This window comes from Crotalus tigris, unplaced genomic scaffold, assembly GCF_016545835.1.
Source record: "Crotalus tigris isolate CLP2741 ecotype Arizona unplaced genomic scaffold, ASM1654583v1 scf7180000018518.7366548510:968632, whole genome shotgun sequence".
In the NCBI taxonomy this organism is placed as follows: domain Eukaryota; kingdom Metazoa; phylum Chordata; class Lepidosauria; order Squamata; family Viperidae; genus Crotalus; species Crotalus tigris.
This window is the reverse complement of record NW_024097054.1, coordinates 314605-327007: the sequence shown is the minus strand read 5'-3', so window position 1 is coordinate 327007 and position 12403 is coordinate 314605. Positions and strand designations below refer to the sequence as shown.

Sequence of the window (12403 nt, the reverse complement as noted above, 5' to 3'; positions counted from 1 at the left end):
TTTAAAATTCCAGCTGAGTTACATTTGCTATTTCAGAGGGAATATGCTTAGGATCTTGTCAAGTTGAGGTCTATTTCATGAGCAGCAATAAAAAATCTTATTTATATATCTTGTCTGCCTACCATTTTAGGTATGCCTTTCTTATAATAGGTCCTTTTTTATAGTTTCAACTTTTTTGCTTTGTCTTAAAATCTCAAAAGCCTTAAGAAAATAATGAAAGCAGAATCTCTTATAACAAAAAATTATAGTACATTGTTGTCAGCGTGAGACAGGCCTTATTTGTGTCAACTGCAGAATATGAAACTCTTTTGCTTGGGAAATTTTAAAGGACTTTAGGATACAGATTACATCCAGCATCTGGAATGTTAACTTATGGCTCACCATTGAGTACAACTCAAGTGATTATCACTGTCACCTTGTATATTTCTTCTGTAAAGACACTATTGCTTAAGACTGAAAGTGGGGGAGGGCTTTAATATTTAAATATATAATGCAAACATTTCCATTACTAAGGCAATAACCTTTTTGAGATGCTAGCATTCAATGTAGATGCCTTTACTGTACTTGTATTATGCTTTTAAGTTTAGTCACTTAAAAGGAATCTTTGTCTTTATTTCAGCCAAACTACGGTGTTTTAAACATTCCTCTCATATCTTCTGCTCTTAGAATGCTGATATATAACTTTCACTGACAACTGTTTGTAACTGAGAGCTGCATATATGTAATGAGAAAATTAAGGATTGCAGATTTATTATACTATTGATTGACCTGCTTTGAATCTGTCTGCCAAACCCATAGAATATTCTGCTTTATTATCTTGAGAGTTACCAAATGGATAAATGAAGACTTTGAGGGAATTTAATTTTTTTGTTTCATACTGAACTAGTTCTACATACCAGTTTTAATAACACTGTGTGTGGTCTCCAAGCTCCAGCTGTTTATATATTTAAGACCAGCTGAGTCTTAGGAAGTAAATAATTATAGTAATTCCTTTCTTCAGCCCTAAGGGGTTAGTCATTGGAGGAAACAAACATTGCCCAAGATTGGAGGTAATGTTTCTGAAACCTGTCAAATGTCTATGAAAAATTGTCCCCTTTTTTTCCCTCTAATTGCTGCTTTGAAAAGGCAGACAAGCTATAGAGGTTCCTTGAAAATGGTTTGCTTTTTATGAAGCTAGAAAATCTTAGTTATCAGGCATGTCCACAGGATCAAAAGGATCAAGATGGCAGCCACGTTGGTGTAATTGAAACAAACATTCATTAAAAACAGGACTTTAATCACATCACTGTGGGTGCCATCATGACTTTTTTTTAGTATACTCTATAGACACACCTGATAATCATAAAATAATGTCTTAATTCAGCTATTCTGGAGGCACTCCATCCCATCTCATCCCCTCAAAAAGATAATATAAATCCTAGATGATAAATCTTGCTTCATTTTGCAATTCTGAGTTTTTGCTTAATTCTAATTTGAGTTTTACTTTTGACACCTTTTTATATAGATTAGTTTTGCAGTTTTGCCAATTAGGTTAGTGACCCCCAACTTTTTGGGCACCAGGGACCAGTTCCATAGAGAAAGGTTTTTCTGCGGACTAGAGGGGGCATGGTTGTATGTGTTGCCTGCATCCTGCAAATTGGGCTTCGCTTAAATGCGTGGCCCCATTGCTGGCATGTTGCAGACCGGTGCCGGTCCACGAACCAGGGGTTGGGGACCCCTCAACCAGGCTGTTCTACTTTCTCCGGTTTCTTTATGATTGTTAGTAATTATTATGATTTATAAAATTATAAAATTTTATAAAATACTTCATACAATAAAGCATCTGTTGCACAATTGAATGGACACACAGTAAAAGGAAAATGAAAGGAAAAGGGAGAAAGAAGGTATACAAGTTTGGCTGTCAGTTTAACATAGTTAAAGCCTATGGTTTACAATGTATTAATTAACTGCTAAGGAATTAGTCATGTAGCATTGTTCACAATGCTTTCATTTATCAACTTCTGAAAAAGTTTGAAATACACAAGACGTTACCAGGTAAGGAAACAGGATGGGAGCCAGTTTTGGTGTAGTGAGTAAGCCACTGAGATAAAAAATAGGAGTCTGGGAGTTCTAGTCCCATCTTAGGCATGAAGCCAATTGGGTGAAAGTGGTATGGGCAAAGTACCTCAAAATCTTGCCAGAAAAGCTGCAGTGACTTGTCCAAACAGTCACCAACAGTTGACAATGACTTGAAGACATGCATACACATATACACACACACATACATATGGAGGAAACAAGATAGATGGGTCTAATTTTGTCTAACCTGATATGTTTAATGGGAATGTGGTGGCTATGGGAGTGCAGTGGCTTGTACAGTTAGGACGATGGGCTGATGAACATGTTCGAGACCCATTGCTGTCACAACAGGGTAAGCTCCCGTCCTTCGCTCCAGCTCCTGCCAACCCATCAGTTCGAAAGCGGGTGACCCGAAGTAGATTAATGAGTACCACTTTGATGGGCAACTTCATGGGGACACAAAAGGAGCCCCCAACTGGGTGTCCTCTAGGCCAGGGCTTTTCAACCTTTTCACCAATTGTACCACTTTTAGGATATGGCAATATTCGAGTACCACCTAGCAAGGTGTCAAAAACTTGATGACCAAAAAAAAAAAAAAACCCGTTGAAAGTTGCAATTGCACTGAAATGACTTATGACCATTTTTCACACATGACCTTGCAGCATGCCCAGGGTCATGTGATTTATATTTGGATGCTTGGCAACTGATTCATATTTATGATGGTCACAGTGTTCCAGGGTCATGTGATCCCCTTTTGCAACCTTTTGACAAGCAAAGTCAATGGCAGGGCTGCTGGTGGCCAAGTGCTAAGGCGGGACTTCTCTCTCTCCTTCTTTCTCATTCCCATCTCCTTCTGAAGAAAGAATTTGAACCCCCTCCCCCATATTTTCTCTCTTCCATATATTCATCAAACAAGGAAAAGCCTCCAGAGACAGAAAAGACAAGCTGCTGAGTGAACTAGCTTAGAAAGGCACATTCCCCTTTAAGAATTAGCTACTAGCTAGAAAAGAAAGTTAAGCAGCCGGCATTTAAGGAAGAAAAAAAAATGTAGTAAGTACTGGCTGCCGGCTAAGGCAGCCTTGCCAAATGGCTCCATTCTTAAGTAAAGGAATGCTACAGGCAAAATCCATTCAGGAAAAAAATACTTCAAAATTCCTTGCAACAAAACTTACAGCTAACAATAGCAGAGCAATAGAAGCTAACAGGAGCCATCAGCCAAATAGAAATTGCCAAACACTCCTTAAGAACAGAAAGCCCACATTGCACAAATCCCAGGACTTCAAAGTCACAAAAGCACATAAGAATCCTTCCACTCTCCATCTTCCTGCCTCACCTCCAGCCATTGCTGCCTTTTTTCACTCCTCTTGGAGGGTGACCCCTCCCCCACTGTATTTCTTGCCTGTTTGCTGCTGCCAGCACAGGTGGCTGCCACAGCAGTTGTAGATCAGTTCATGGCCAGCCTGCTTGATTTCCTCTCCTCTCCCCCCACCCTCCTCCTCCTCCTCCTCCTTCTTTCCCTTCAGTGCAGCTAGAGCTGACTCTGCCCCCTCCCAAGGCTGCTGCTTTTTTTTTCTCTCCCTCTCCCACCTAAATTGCCTCCTTTTATAGCCTCTCCTGTCTTCATCCCCCTCCTCTTCCTTTCTCATGGGGGAGAGTGAGCCAGCAGTGTGCCTGGGGCCTTTGCAGCTCCAGAGGACTCTCTGATTGTAAGTCCTTGCCTGTGCTGGCTCTTTCCCTCCCCACTACACTTGGCTGGGCAGGGTTGTGTACCACCTGCCACTTGTTAATGTACCACAACCGTACCACCGGTTGAAAAGCCCTGCTCTAGGCAACGGTGGTGTCACTGCTGAATTGTTTTGCCATGGAAGCACTTCAGTGCTTCTGACCTGGGTGGAAAAAAATATGTTTAGTAACAGTGATTAGGAAAGGACCCATTGTTTTCCATTGTGACTTCCATTCCTCAGGAGTCAGCAATAAGTTCTGAATAATAATGCCAGTTTCATATGCTCAAGTCACTATGATATAACTATGAATCTACATATAAACATAGCCTACTTTGCATTTCCTTTTGTGAAGCTTGTAGGTCCCTGTTGTGCTCTTACCACATTCCAGAATCTCAGCTACAGGCAAATTACAAATATTCTGAATTCCACCTTCACTCCTGTGGGTTAGAATCCACGTCATTCACAAGGTCATACCTGGGTTGAGTACCCAGACAACAAAGCAAAGCCTTTTGTTTATGGAGCTAGCTATGTGTGGCAGACCAGGCAGGAAAAGCTGAGACTTTTCTTCAGTCTATATTTTAAGATGGAAAATCCTGGAAAATCTCAAGCCAATAATTAGTAAAAGGGAATCAGAAAGAAAAGAGTCCTGATTCGCAGAACTGTTATTTACGTAGACAATATGTAGCTAAATGATTAATTAGCATTATGTCAAAATTATTCTTTATTTTCTGTCTATAAGAGTAATTTCTTGTCTGTGATTATTATTGTCTGTACACAACTTCTGGCCTTTTATATATGATATACATTCACACCTCTTTGCCTCAGAGTTGTGTCTGTAATTTTGTGATCTGCCCAGAAATTTATATTTTTTAATATTTTTCTATGGTAAACATTGGCTGTTTTACCAACATAGTCTTTCTGTTCTCCCTGATTATTATTATTTTTAGTATCTAAAATTATAATGAAAGTTTTATGGCAGCAACTACCAACATTTCTTCAATAACCCGTTTTCTTGAAAAAGAACAGGTACTTCACAGCTAGGTTATCATCAGAATACAGCAGATCTCCAATTCTGATACTGTCCATAGTCTTTATTCAAAATTTAAGACAAAGTTATTTTTATATGAACATATTATTAATGTGCTTTACATCTTTTTCTTTTAACAGATTGATGCAACGAGAGCTGTCTGTATCCTTTCAGCCTGAGCAGATCTTAGAAAGAATTTGTAATTGACACGGCACGAAGTTGCCTAGCGTTTGTACTGTGTCACATTTCCATGGGGACTGTACAAGATCCACTGAGATCTACTAAGCTTTCATTAGTTACAACTGAAGAATCTCCTAAACACCAGTGCAAGCAAGCAAGCATAGAAAGCAATAGTAATGGATATCCTTTTACTACCAAGGACCAGCCTTCTGAGGGATGCTTGTTTGAGGTGAACTCTGACAGAGACACCGGTGTTCCAAAGAGTGAGTGGGATTGTGAATATGACACCAAGCATCCAAACACGCTTTCTCCTGGGTCCTTCAGTTCTTCCAAAGAAGGCAACATGGCAGCTCCAGAACCAGTAAGTTATGCTAAGCAGGAAGGCTCCAGAGCCAAAGTCCAAGCCCCAGCACTTGAAGACCACACTTCAGGGCATGGCGAAGTTAAAGTGTCTCTTATTCAGGAAGCTAACAGAAATATTCCAAGTGATAGTGGACAATCATATAATACAACTGATAAAGCAACCACACTGTCTGGAGGAGACCTTGATGGTGTGGAGAGCAAATCCAATGATTATTCTATTCTTCCTTCCCCTCCTAAATATTCTGATATCCAGCAAGCAGTTCCTGCAGGGAAGGGACACATGTGTGAAATTAGTGTCTCTGAAAACAATCAAGTCTTGGTTTCAAAAGATGAGTTGGATCTCAATCTGAAAGCCCCTGCTTGTGTGGAAACAGAATTGGGGAGTACAAGGAATGCACTTTTTTGTCCTAAGAATGAGCTACAGACTACATCTGAATGCAACCTTAAGAGCACTCCAGAGACATCATGTAGTGATGAGCCTGAAGCAAAGGTGGTTCCAAACTTGTCCAAATTCCAAGACACGGGTACAATGACAACAAAGCCTGAGAACAGAGCTGTAGATGCAGAGACAATAAGCAGGACTCATCAAGATGCTGAGGTTCAAGCTGTAGCTAGTATGGAAAGCAAATCAGCTTCTACTAGCCCAAGTATCATGACTGCGTTCTTAAGAGAGAACATGTCTCCTGAAGCAAAACAGGACCAAGATCAGTTGCACATTATTTATATGGGAGCTAGAGGGAAAGAGCAATCTGAAATAATTGGTGACTTTGCAGCAACTGTCCAAGCACCTTCGTCTATTGGCATCGTGCACAAGGCACATGTTCAAATACCAGCTACAATAGAAAGGCCTCTGGGAAGTCCTACTGTCAAACTTCAGAAGAATCTCACAAACATGTGTGACCCAATCTGCTCAGCTTCGCTTGATAAGGCAGAAGAGATATGTTCAGTGGCATCTGAGAATTCTCAAGAAACTTTGGCCAAGAGGACAGAAGTGCAAATGACAGACGTGGCTAAAAATTGTGGCAATGTTCCACAGCGACTGCCAGACAGTTCAGTTTTGCAGAAAACAAGACCCATTTCCCAAATTAGTGTCAGTCCTAGTAATAAGCCCATGTCTATCCAGCACCCTGCAAACTTTGAAACTAAACTACCTCCATGTTCTTCAATCCCAGCCATTGACAGTAAATATCAACACTCTGATTCTTCTTTGTGTCACAGAACATCTGAACAAGCCAAGGCTATCGTTACCAGTATGAATACTAAGAGGACTCATCAGGAGAAACAGCTGCAGATCAAGACTGTTGATAACCTTGAGACAACTCTGCCTAATTTCCCCATTGCTGTAAATTCAAAGAAAGAAGGAAAGGGTCATGTCATATCTGAAGAACAAAAGATGAATACGACAGGATCTGTTACTGGTTCTCAAACAATGAGTGTTCCAGTTGTAGCAGAAAACAAGCAGGATATGGTTCCTGGGGATACCAAGGCAGAAACTTTAGTCAGTCACAATCCAGCTTCTGAGCTGAGTAGATGTTTTGCCACCGCTATAGGAATCCAGAATGATGAAATCCAGAAGGGTCCAGTGCTTGATGTACCAGCTCCTCGAACATCTTCAAGTCCTATACCATGTTTTGGTGAAAAGAAGAAAGGATTCAAGGCTATTGCTGCTGAGGCAAAAGTGCATCTGAAGCAATCCAAGCGTGTCAGGGATGTCATGTGGGACGAACAGGGCATGACCTGGGAGGTTTATGGAGCATCTCTAGATCCAGAATCTTTGGGAATTGCTATCCAGAACCACTTGCAGAGGCAGATCAGAGAGCACGAAAAACTCATTCAGTCTCAAAGCTCCCAAGCCCGTAAATCAATTTCTTCAGATACATCTTCAAATAAAAAACTGAAAGGGAGGCATCCCAATGTTTTTCATTCCATGCTACAGAATTTTCGACGCCCAAAGTGCTGCGTTCGTCCTGCTGCTTCTTCTGTGTTGGACTGAAAAAAAAAGTCAGAAATGAAGATGGGAAAGCAATACATCCATTTGTGTGCATTTGTGTACTTGTACAAGGAACTCTATGGATGTTTGAGTTTCTAATACACTGATACAGGGTTGAGGGGAGAGGAAATTATGACAGTATATTTTATTCCCGCTAGTTAACATGCCTTCATCTGTCTAATTTCTACAAATAACACATGAAATATTCACGTTCATGCTGAAACCTCCCAGTCAATTGCCAAATAAAATATGAGTACCTCGTAAAGCACAATTCAGAACTGTCAGGTTACAGTAGCTTTAGATAAAAAGAGAGGGGAGACAAAATCTTAAATAGATTGTTTTGTTTTTTTCATGAGATAATGTAGAAAAAGATTCCCAAACTGAGGAGTGGAAAGAAGGAAAGCTGGGATGGGTTCAAGTAGAAGGGTTAGAAGGAATGGTGCTTTCTTAACTGTATAAACCCTTCAAAGTTGAGACTCATCTACAGATTAGATACAGGACCTGGTGCCCAAATCCTTTCAGGTAACTTTTACTGTAGGCCAGAATTCTCCAACATTTCTGGCTTTGCGGACTGGCAGGGGTGAGAGGGAATGGTTCTATGTGAGTGGCCGGCAAGCGCGCACACGCAACTCCATTAGTGCGAGTGGTGTGCACTCGTGCCTGCCGCTCACTTAAATGGAGTGCTCCACTCACCCACTGCTCACGCAAGTGAAGATGTCTGTGCGTGGGCACACGTTCGCCAGCCATTTCCACGGCTTGGTTGCAAACCAGAGATCCACAGGTTGGGCACCCCTGCTGTAAGCCCATTGGCAGCCACTGTCAGCCTTGCCCCACTGAAGGTGGTTAATCTCAAATGGAAAGTGCATAAGTCTCCAATCCTTCAAAACCAGATTTGAGACTTCCGTGTATTCATTTATATGCTGATTTTAATTGTGGAAACCTTTTGGAAAAAGTATACATTTGAGGTTTGATGGCTAATAACACCACATTTTTTTGGACTGGTGTTGGACTATATATAAAATTATATATCAATGGAAAGATAATTTAATCAAGAATAATGCAATAACTTTTATGAAGGATTTGCTATTAGAATAGCAGTTATAAAAAAGAAAAGTGAAACACGTAGAAAAAACGAGATATACAAAAATTATCACCATGTCAGTTAATACTTAGTTGAGTAACCTTTAGCATGAATTACGGCCTTACAATGTCTTCCCATGGAGTGAACCAAGTTCTTTAGTTCTGCATCTGTTATAATGTGAAACCAAGATTGAATGATTGCTTCTATTAACTGGGTTTTATTGCTGGGTCGCTTCTGACTAACAAGTTTCTTTATTCGGCTCCATAGATTTTCAATCGGGTTAAGGTCTGGGCTATTCCCAGGCCATTCCAACAGTGGAATATGATTATCTTGAAACCACTTTTTCCAGATGGCAGCAACATGACATGGAGCTGAATCCTGTTGAAATATAAATGCTTCATTGTTTTGGAAAAGATCATGTGCGGAAGGCTTCAGTTTGGGCTCAAGTACTTCATTAATGTATTTTTGGCCATTTGTATTCCCATTAATCACACAAATTCTGATCACACCTTTTGATATCATACAACCCCAGATCATAACACTGACTGGGTGTTTCATGGTACATGTAAATCAATCAGGATGCAAATCTTCTCCGATTCTTCTCCTTACGTATTTTATGCCATCACTACCAAACAGGCAGATCTTGGTCTCATCATGCCAAATAACACTGTCCCATTGTTCCTCTGTCCAGGTAACATGGGTTTTAGCCCAGTTTAGTCTTTTCAATCTTTGTTTGATAGATAAAAGTGGATTTTTTTCATGGAATTCTAGATTTTAGGCAAAATCCCTGCAGTCTGTGCCAAACAGTCCTTGCACTCAACTTCACATTGCATTGCACCATTTCATCTTGTATACACCCAGATAATTTTCTTCTGTCACGTAGGCACAGGCTCTTAATTCTTCTATCATCGCTTGCTGTTGTGTACCTTTTCCTGCTTTTACCAGTATGGTTTTGTAGTGACTGGGTCTCCTTATACCTCTTCAAAAACTTAGAAATGCCACCTTTGGTTAAGTTTCCACCAATTTTTCTTCTAATTTCTTTATACCTGTAGCCTTGTTCACTTAATAATACTATTTTACATCACTTCCTGGGCGACACAAACAGCATTTCACATAATGCTAGAGAAAATAGGATGGATGGAAATCTAGAGTGGATTGGAGAAGTTAAAAATTGGTAGAACCTTTTGCAGTCTTTTCAAATACATATTTCCAGCCTATTGATGCCTGCTGCATAGATATTGTCTGCTTGTTTCCTGATATTGCCTGATGGCTAGGGAATTCTGGGAGTTGAAATCCATGCAGAATAAAATTGCCAAGGTTGAGAACAGTCATCAAAGGGAAAAACAACTGCATTTATAGAAAAATATTCAAATCATTGTATAGTGAACCAGTCACCTACTGATCACTGGTTTAATTTCTTGTGTACATTTCCTATGACTATATTGCATATTCCAGCCTTTCCAAATACTTTTTGCCTTCCAGGTATATTGGATTAGAAATCTTGGAAGCTATAATTCCAATATTTTGAGAGTTCCAAGTTTGGGAAAGGTTCTTCTAGAACAGGGGTGTCAAACTGCTGGCCCATGGGCCGGATGCATTATAGCAAAACCGCGCCCACCCCATTGCCGGCAATGGAAAAAAAGTCAAGATATGTCGCGACACGTCACGTGACGTTGCGAGTTTGACACTCCTGTTCTAGAACAAGAGCTTTTATCCATGGTTGAAAAGAAAGAAGATTAGAATCACTTTTTCTATTTTGTTTGTATTTTCTTTGGTACCAAAGTATCAGTCTGACTACTTTTCATGCTTGAAGCTAAGCTTTGACCCTTGTGTTAATTGTTATTACTAAGCTCCAGTACTCCAGTTAACATAATAACAAAGTTGGAAGGGACTTGATGGTCTTCTAGTCCAGCCCCCTGCTCAAGCAGGAAACCCTATACCATTTCAGACAAATGGTTGTCCAATCTCTTCTTAAAAACCTCCAGTGTTGGAACATCCATAATTTCTGAAGGCAAGTCGTTTCATTGATTAATTGTTCTAACTGCCAGGAAATTTATCCTTGGTTCTAGGCTGGTTCTCTCCTTGATTAATTTCCATCCACTACTTCTTGTCCTGCCTTCAAATGCTTTGGAATAAAGGCCCTTTTGATATTGCTTGTATATATTTTTTCAGCATAGCATTACTCTGTAAATGTTTCTAGAGACATCAGCTTCAGTTCTAAGATGATCATTTATATGTGTGTCACCAATTTATATATACAGATGCTGATGTAGAAACAGTTGCTATAACTGAAAGTGCCTTGGAGTTCAGCAGAAGGAAGAAAGGTTGTGATCATGGGTGACCTTGGAGCATATTTCACATTGTCTGAATTTTAATTGCTGATAAGTAACATCAACCCAAGTATGTTCTTTCTTCTTGTTTTTTTTTAAATCTTTAAATTGGATTAATTTGAGAGCCTATCAAGTAAGCAGAGTTTCTCAACCTTGGCATCTTTTAAGATACGTGGATCTGAACTCCAGAATTCCCAGCCAGCATGTTTGGGGAACATGGCTGATTGGGGAATTCTGGGAGTTAAAGTCCACACATCTTAAAATGCCAAATTCATGTGCTCAGAAAATTATCTCTAAAAATATAATGATATGATAATGCAGACCTGCTTGGAATATATTTGCAAAACATAGAACAAAATTGTGGAATTTTCTCTGCAAATTGATTAACAATCTAACAAAGTTCCTTTGTTAACCATAATTTATTGAACAAGTCATAATTAACTGCACATTGGGACAAATACAGGCAACATTATAGCTTCATATAGTGCATAATTTAGGCCAGTAAATTTAAACGAGTTGAATCCCAGAAAAGGTAATGACATTACAGCAACCTAAATCTCAGGGATTTTCATGACTTTTTTGTGGTTCTGACTAATAGTTGTTGTGAAAGACTATGCTTCTAATCAGATCATTTGGGGGGGGGGGAATGCAATACAGATAGTAATCATTCATTCTGCCAACTTCAACCAATTCTATATTGCACTGCTTTTAGTGGGAAGTAAACATGTATATCACCCATTTCTGTTTAATCAAATACTAAAAATGATTTCTTTGGACTGAACCATCACATGAATGAAAAAAAAAACACGTTTTCCTTTATCTTCCTCCCTGTTGTAGAAAAGAAATATCTTCAGATGTGATCATTTGTGATTATCATGTTTATGGGCTTCCAACCATCATCATTAGAGCTTTTGGAATATAGATATTCTCAAGCTTTGCTTTATTGTTTGCCTTGCAGCAAAATCAGCTCTTTTGGCAGCTCAACACACACACACAACTACTACGGCAGGCAATTTCTTGAAAGGCATTCCAATTTTTCAACCTTTCCTTGAACAATGTGCTGTACTGCAAACCCAAACAAAAAGAGCTCTGTTGCAGTATTTAATCAAAGAACTGAGTTTTAACCCATTGTATTGTGTAGTAGTATTGACTGCCTTTTGAGAGCTGCATGGTGGCCTAGAGGTGGAGCTCTTCCTCACAATCAAGAGGCTGTGAGTTCTATTTTAGGTAGTGGCAGATAGTTCTCTCTCTGGGCACAAACACGAAATATCTGCTGCAAACTCCACATAGGTGTCAGTAAGGGCATCCAGTCAGTAAACGCTCAGCTCCATTCAGTCACCCTGATTCCACCCCGATGCAAGGGAATACAAGGTTATTTTAAAAATTGACTGCCTTTTGAGAAGATTTTTGGAGTCTTAACTTTGGACTTTTGTCATTGTGGCTTTTGGCTACCCATCTATACTTAATTATATGGACAGAGCTAAAAAAAAAAAAAAAGAGAGAAGGTTAAAAGAAATGGATACGTAAATTCCTGGGGGAAAAAGATGAGCTTCTCCCCACCTTCCTGAGATTCAGTCCTATTGAACTTGATAGGACATTTTTGAATAGACGTGTACAAGATTCTCATATTGACTTAGAATTGTATATTTG

General features: G+C 39.6%; 1 protein-coding gene across 1 annotated transcript in view; it reads left to right on the top strand.

Annotated features, from left to right (window-relative positions):
* GPRIN3 (GPRIN family member 3) overlaps nt 1–10065 on the top strand; it is a 32865-nt gene extending 22800 nt beyond the window's left edge. The window contains exon 2 of the mRNA XM_039353404.1: nt 4950–10065. Coding sequence (XP_039209338.1) covers nt 5060–7345 — 2286 coding nt within the window. The 5' untranslated portion in view covers nt 4950–5059 and the 3' untranslated portion in view covers nt 7346–10065. The remainder of the gene's footprint in view (nt 1–4949) is intronic.
* Nucleotides 10066–12403: the final 2338 nt, after the last annotated feature.